We start from the raw sequence: 7,516 nt of genomic DNA, 5'->3' as shown, positions 1-7,516 counted from the left end.
TAAACAAGGGAAATGTTTCAAGTAAATTACTCATTAATGCTCAAAAACTTTTGTTTCCTGTGGATCAATAGGTTGCTGGGGACTATACGCCATTGCTTTTGAGATATGGCATGTAGTGTCAGATTATTGTTTAGAAAAAGGGAAATATTGATCTTTTTTAACCTTGTAGTAACGTCTTTTTCGATGTGTGCTTCAAGTTCTTCTAAGCTCACAGTATTAATAGTGAGCACCCTGACAAAAGCATGTTTGAAATTGGCTACTATAACTTGTAGTTCATGACCATACAAGAATAGTGAACACCCTACGCTGGAAGCAAAACAAGATAAAACTGAAAAACAAATGCATGAAGAACAAAACCGAGAATAAGCAGGTGAAGGAATCGACACACAGGGAAACATTTCCACCCCTGAACTCAGCACAGCGGTGAATTTGTATATACTTGTGTATAACAGATTCATGTAGATACTACGATACTCGTGGCAGGTTAGATATTAATAGGGAACAGAAGTGTGGCCTTTTAGTATGTTACACAGCCAGACCAAGACTCCGTGATAATTACTAAATTATATAATTGGTTTAGACATGTAAGGATCTTTTAAATTCCTCATTTTAGTGTTGCGTTATTTTCTAGAAATTATTTTTATGGTACAATAAAATGATATGTAGTTGTAGCTATAGCCGCATGGGTACTTCTTTAGTTTACCTTCCTTCTTATGGTACAATACAATGATAATTTAGTTTACTTCCACATCACAAAGATACACGGTACAATCAAATAAATTTCCAGGGTGAACAGAAGACTTCTGATGCGTGCTTTACAGAGTAGAGGTACAATCCATCGCGATGTGGAACTTTAAGAGGTAGGGCTCTGCTGTGCTTGCATCACCAATTCTTCCGTGGTGGTGCCTATGATCTCATTAGCACGCTTCAACGGAACACATAAGATCCTACCAATTGAGTCCTGGGAAGGGAAGAAAAAATCCCTTACTGGTACATATCGAAGAGTTTCGAACACCAACCGATTCAACTAAGCCACTAAGTAATGGTAGACAATATATTTCAACTTCCCAACTCACATAAGGCTCTGTCAGGCCTACAACGTGGACTCTAGCGGGCCACAAGCGTGTTTTCTTAAAACTATGTTAGTAAAGTCATGAACTCAGGAACTTTTTCTCTATGCAATGTTGAGTTTATGCACCGACCAGTTCACCCAAAGCTTAAACTTTTGAGAAGTGGACATTACACTTCAACAGAGGCAACCATATCACATGCACCTCAAGTACATATACTTCAAAGCACTAAATCAAATGCAAAATTAGGTGGATGATCATCAAACAAGTCCAAGGCATTTCAAACAGTTTGAATACCAACTGTATCCATTAGCTATTCAATTATGCATGAATTATGCAATCAACACATTTGTCCGTCCACGACAAGAAAAATAGAGTGTCAAGAACTGCAGAAACATAATGACATAGTGCAAAATCATGTGTTGCTCCTACTGGTTCTATTCATGTTTATTTTCTTAAAAAGAGAAAATAAGTGAAGTTTCAAACTGCTCTGACCAGCTTCTTCAATACCAGGCAGCTCATAACCAACTCATAACCTAAATTTGGATATTCAAAGTCAACTCATAACCAGCTGTATCTAAGATAACATTGTATCCCACATGTAGGTAAGTGTAACGTAAAAATTGTATCCCACATGTAGGTAGGTGTAGAGTATGATTTTCAATTTTCTAACAAAAGGTGCAACCATTTTTCGTATAGCAAACCTGGCTAGATTTTACTCATTCTTGAAATAAGTTCGAAGCTACCAACTGGAGATGATCCGGTTTCAAACTATGATGACTTGTAACTTAAGGTGCTTGGTAGTTAGAATAGATACATCAATATAAGAATGAACAGATTGAGATTTACCCGATGAACAATACCAAGCTTCTCTAACTTCTTTACAGCATCATGAACATCAAAATTGCACTCTGCGCCAAACTCTTCTTTGATTAGCTCTTCACAGCGTAAATCAAGATCCTGGAAGGAACAACAAATGAACAAAATACTGTGAAGACTCTAAAGAGTAATTGGTTCCAATATGAGGCAAACAATAATGGAAAAATTGGTTCTTGTACACCCCACTTGCATGGGATTTGATAGAATGGAACACATCTTGTAATCACTATTACACGATGTGCTGGACCAGATGCCACCAAGTGGAGCCAAATTCGCCAAAAGTATATGAATGAATTGTCATACTATGCTCATATTTTCTATCCCTACAACTGCAACCACCCAGAAATTTCTTGCTGAACAATTCTGTGCAGAGCAATCTTTGCTTGAGCATAATTGTGCATCTAATCTTTAATCTTTCAACCAGCATATTCAATGCAATGTGCCACAATTAAGGATAGAACACAACCATCACACAACAAGATCAGTGCTTTGTCTTTGCAGCGATAAGCTATGCATATGTTCACCATCTGATAGGATATATTGCATTCTCCCAAAAAAAAAATCTGAACTGAACAACGTACGTTGCTCTGCTACAACAGTAAGCAAAGTAACACAATGTCACTCTAGTATGATTACATTATTTTTACGCTCTAGGATGATTAGATTGTGGGTCAGAAATTTTATCTTCTGATAGGATAATATTGCTGTACACAGCAACACAATTTTATTCAACCAAATGGTAAAACAAGAGCTGAATTAATTAATCGGTAATTTGTTGAAGAAGGAATGCATTCAGCAGGAGGTCTACCAAAAGGACGAGCGCACATATTCTCAATATATTCAAAGAAATACATAAGTAAATTATATATAGAGTAAAACTAGTTAGCCATGCTTACTTGTACAGTTGCCTTTCCCTGCTCCATTAAAATGTAGTAACAAATTATTACCTCTTTAACCTACATTATGGACGATGGGATATCAGTGAACACAAGGTATACATACAAGCTTATGCTGCAAAGCATCTTATTCATGTTTCATACTTCTTGCTGTATCACGTCATCACATAGGTGCAGAAGAGTTCCTTTCCCACTATCAAGCTGTTTGTCATACATTGATTTTGTAATCAAATTCTGATAAATTGACATATTTTGCTGAAATCTGTATCCGAAAGAAACAAACCCATCATGTAGCAGCAATAAAATGAACAGCATATTACAAACAAATGATTTAGGCCATGGTTAGTCAAACAAATGATTTAGGCCATGGTTAGTCAAATAAATTAGAATCACTGCACTAGTATGGAAAACAGTAGCAACATCTCTACTAATCAGAATAGAATTGATCACATTGCACTTTGTCCGACTCTTCTTGGAGTTACCTTACCCATAGAGAGGAAACATTTACCATATGGCTCTTGAGGTATGAAGAAAAAAGCTATCAGCTAAGCACTTACGTGAAGTAGATCTTAGCGCAGTATCCAATGACACCAGACAAGATTGCTATGACAACCCATACATCAGCCTTTGGCATTTCAAGAGAACCAACTAGAGTGACCTGCAGGTAGTAAGCTATTGATATAATTTTTATTTAACAAATTGTGTAGCTGCACGCGGGTTACCCAAAACATACCAAACCGATGACAGCAGAAATGAGAAATTTGACCCAATCCATTGGAGTTAAAGTAGGGTTCTTCTTCTCTGGCTACAAAATAACTTCTAATTTCAGGTCATCAATAACAATAACAGATGCAACTAAAAAGGTGGTGAGACTGCTACGTATGGATCGTACAAGAACAATTTCCATGTCAGCCATTGGAATACTCTTGAAGTGCTTTACAAATATTCCTCGATCAGTTTTAATCTTTGTGCCAGCCCTCCTGCACAGGTACAGTCAGTCAGTAATAACTAATATAACTGCATCAACAACAATAGCACCAGTTTCAGTCCAAAAAACAATAAAACACCAGAATCCATCATGAATATGAAGGTTGTGTTTTGAATTTACCTGTACACCACAATGATCCTATCAAATGTAGGTTCTTGAATTGTCATCTTACTCAACAGATTTTTTATACTGTCACAAAGAAGATAGAGATACTAAATTTTAGAGAATATGTATTGTAGTCCACAGATTTTATGGAGAAAACTTTTGACAACCTTAATTCAATTTTTTCTAATCGAATTCGCTCAACAAACAGTTCTTGTTCTTCTGTGTCTCCATCAATTTCATCAGTCTTCTTCGTGTCTTTCTTTGGCTTCAACTGTGGTTTCTTAGAAAACAATCTATTAATCCTGCAACAAAATAAGATCTCATCACCCTAATGCATTACAATATTTTGGTATAGTTGATTAGTTTAGGTTGAGAAACTAAAAGATGCTGTTACACAAGCTCCTATACCTGGTTACCCTGAGCAATGACCTCCAAGCTCGTGATATCATTACATCTACTTTCTCCATGAAAAAGTAGTCAGTTGTTCGATCAATTCCAATGCCCCGACGAAAGATGACATACTACAAAGATGCAGGAAATACGGAGCAGTGAATTTGTGAGTTAGGAGGCCATGTGCAATTATTAACTACTAATCATCAGCACAAAAAACAAACAGTACCATTAAAGAAAAAAGATAACAGGAAATAATTAGCTGCAGGAAATGAAGAATACCTTGTCCGCAAATTCAGGTAGATTGTTTTGTGGATGCTCTTTAAAGTACGATGTCAACAACTTCTTGTCTAGCTACATTTCAAGGTAAGGAATTAAGTGGGATAGAACATATTATTTGCGTCTTTATTTTGGAATGAAAAATTTCAGACCTTAGATTCATCAACTTTGATGGGAAGGTTCAAAAGATATTTTCCAGATTGTGCAACCTCATACTCTTCATCAGATAACAGCTTGAAGTTGCTCTTATCCATTACCTGCTTGATACAGAGTACAAAAGGATTGGTTACACTTGATCGGACAAAAATGGTTTTGCACAATGAAATGGAAGTTGGACATCTCACATAGTCACCAAAAAAAATAGTCCAAAGGTTGAAAAAGAGAGTTTTCTTAGTTTCATATCAAATACACAGCATCATCCTTTGAGAAAAATGAGAAAGCTGATTCGATCCAACTGAGTTCATTGATCCCAGACTTGAGCAAACTGAATGTTAGGTTCGATGGGAGTAATGAAAATTAATGTATTTTTTATGGACTTTGGTCAGCTATTGAAGAACCACACAAGTCCTCGAAGAAAAATGCATGTAAAGGACTTCCCCACGAAGAAAAAAAAACAAATTTGTTATACTATGAAAGTTTTTCCGTGAAGTTCATACTTCAAATTCACTGAATGTTGTGCTTAGCGAATATTACAAAAAAAAAATACTTTCTCATTTGATGGAGTTTCCAAGCCATTCATAGGCAGACCCTTTGAATACCATCGCCCACTTTTATAATTATGAAGATTGAAATAAATAAGAACACATGCATCATCAGGGAAGGTTTTTATGCATCATGGTAAGACGTATGTTGAACCTAGTGTGTCAAATTATTCATTTTTAATGAGAATTTAGGCCTTGAAAGATAAACCATCTCACCAGATAGTTATCTTAAGTCATAGATGATGTGAGATCAAGGCAGATTTCGTTGGTCCTTGGCCATTAGTTAAAGTTGCGTAGTGTCCATGAGGAACATTTTCCATGTATTCCTCAATGTGTTCGCCATTAAATATTGGTAAATCATTGTATCCGAAGATGAGGCAGAACTACATACATAGTGTAAAAGAGGAACATGTACAGAACCGACCTGGAAAAGATACGTCATGAAATTGAACTCGAGAGTCTCAATCTCCTCTGGCGTCAGGCTCTGCTGCTCCAGCCTCTTCTCACCAGAAACAGGATCGAACAGGGAGTACAGTTGCTGCACCAATCAAGAACAGACAATCACACACTCAGCCAAAACGGGGCCTTGACCTACAAAGAGAGAGCTCGAACATCGAAACAATTGAAGACAAACAAGAGGCTTGCCATCAGGTCCTCGAACTGGAGAAGGTACCACGCCCGGATGGTGTACTCCACCTTCTTGCACAGCTTCAAGAACTCGTTACGGTCCGCCTCGTGCTCTACGCACAAACTTCAATCAAATAAATGAAACAGGAGCAATTCCGTGCACAAACATTCCATTCTTTTCATCTGATCCATATTGCATCAAACAGAACGAAAATGAGACATCCACCACAGCTGCATCATGATCGGCACGGTACACCTGCAAGAACCTTCAGACCGACACGATTTACCGCAATTCGAGCTGAGTGCTACCCGTGCCGTTGGTAAGGTACAGGAAACCAAGGCCAGAACCCCAGAACTGATCGAAATCGACACTGATGCTTCAAACGCAAGTGCTACTACTGGGAGACGAGTTCCGGCCGACACCTCGTCCCGGCCCAGTAAAAGACAACTACAAGCATCCCTCCGACCGGCCACCCCACGCGAACACTAGAACAGCTGCAGAAAGAGAAATTGGCAGGCAGAGGAGGCGAGCGCGCGTACCGATGAGGTAAGCGAGGCGCATGACGAGCTTGGGCTTGAGCACGGGGATGACCGCCTCCCGCTCCATCCGAATCACCTCCCGCGCCACCCCGTCCTTCCGGACGTCCATCCCCACCCCCGGCTCCGTTCGACTGTCCTCCTCCTCCGGCCTCCGCCCCTCCGCCGCCGCCTCCGCCATCCGCGCCGGCCTCGCTCGGGTGTTAGGATTTGGGAGTATCGGTTTCGTTAGGAACCGCTGTACGTCTGGTGGAGGCGGGGTGGGGTGGACCTAGCAGAATTATTCGGACCTCGGGAGCGGAGCACGTAGCGACAGCGACGGATGTCGGGGGTGCCCCCGGTGGGATGTCGGGTGCATTCGCTGGCAGGTGGGGTGGTTTTAACTTGGGCCCATTTGTCAGTGGTGGTCATCTTGTTGGGCTTCGTCACAGTCGGACGCCCCGAGTTGAATTGGTTCAAGTAGCTTCCAATTCTTTATCTTTTGCGAATGGAAAAAATGCAAAACAACCCCTAAAATTCATTTGGATTTTGATTTTCCCTAAAAATTGGTTTTTGAAAAAAACCTCTAAAAATTTGACTTTATTGAAAAAAACTCCAAAATTAAAAAAATAAAAAATCACAAAAAAAATTTAAAAAAATTATAGACAATTCTAAGACCTTATGTGAAATTTGTTTTTAAAAATAATATCATTTACATCATATTTTATGGAGAGGAAGTTTGGAAAAAAAAAGAAAAATGTGCAGCTCAATTATTAACTCATGTTATTTTAACTTTGTCATGTCTACTTTTTTTTACTACACAAATAATGGTTTAAGTAAACTAATAAAAGTGGTTTCACTAATTTTAGGTGTTATGGATTAGTTATAAATTAATTTATCTGTAACATATTTACTCAATCATGCACGTTACAATAACTATTTCAAGATTTCGTGTATTTTTAGAAGATAGATGATCATGTAAGAAGACTAAAAAAATTTGTTTCATGATTTTTAGATTAGTAAATAATTAACTATGCATTTAACTCGAATTAATAAATGAGCTGC

The 7,516-nt window shown here is 38.4% G+C and overlaps 1 protein-coding gene across 1 annotated transcript; it reads right to left on the bottom strand.

Moving 5' to 3' along the window:
- Positions 1–661: 661 nt before the first annotated feature.
- LOC133906263 (uncharacterized) lies at positions 662–6,725 on the bottom strand. Its single transcript, XM_062348118.1, has 15 exons — positions 6,476–6,725; positions 5,954–6,048; positions 5,733–5,846; positions 4,760–4,864; positions 4,611–4,682; positions 4,347–4,459; positions 4,106–4,240; positions 3,954–4,022; positions 3,738–3,825; positions 3,579–3,650; positions 3,403–3,503; positions 2,990–3,107; positions 2,846–2,905; positions 1,920–2,030; positions 662–961 (listed from the first exon to the last, which is right to left on the bottom strand). Exons 1-15 carry the CDS (start codon positions 6,651–6,653, stop codon positions 854–856), a joined length of 1,539 nt encoding a protein of 512 aa, XP_062204102.1. The 5' UTR covers positions 6,654–6,725; the 3' UTR covers positions 662–853.
- Positions 6,726–7,516: the final 791 nt, after the last annotated feature.

Source organism: Phragmites australis, chromosome 23 (assembly GCF_958298935.1).
Source record: "Phragmites australis chromosome 23, lpPhrAust1.1, whole genome shotgun sequence".
Classification (NCBI taxonomy): Eukaryota; Viridiplantae; Streptophyta; class Magnoliopsida; order Poales; family Poaceae; genus Phragmites; species Phragmites australis.
Note: the sequence above shows the minus strand (reverse complement) of the source record. Positions and strands in the feature narration are given on the sequence as shown.

What these genes read in the sequence shown, in the direction of transcription:
- LOC133906263 (XM_062348118.1), bottom strand. Translation starts at nt 6,653, where the DNA reads ATGGCGGAGGCGGCGGCGGAGGGGCGGAGGCCGGAGGAGGAGGACAGT. An exon ending in GCGCCTCGCTTACCTCATCG is followed by an intron (nt 6,049 to 6,475) that starts GTACGCGCGCTC and finishes GTTTGTGCGTAG; the next exon opens with AGCACGAGGCGGACCGTAAC. An exon ending in CTGACATGGAAATTGTTCTT is followed by an intron (nt 3,651 to 3,737) that starts GTACGATCCATA and finishes GTTATTTTGTAG; the next exon opens with CCAGAGAAGAAGAACCCTAC.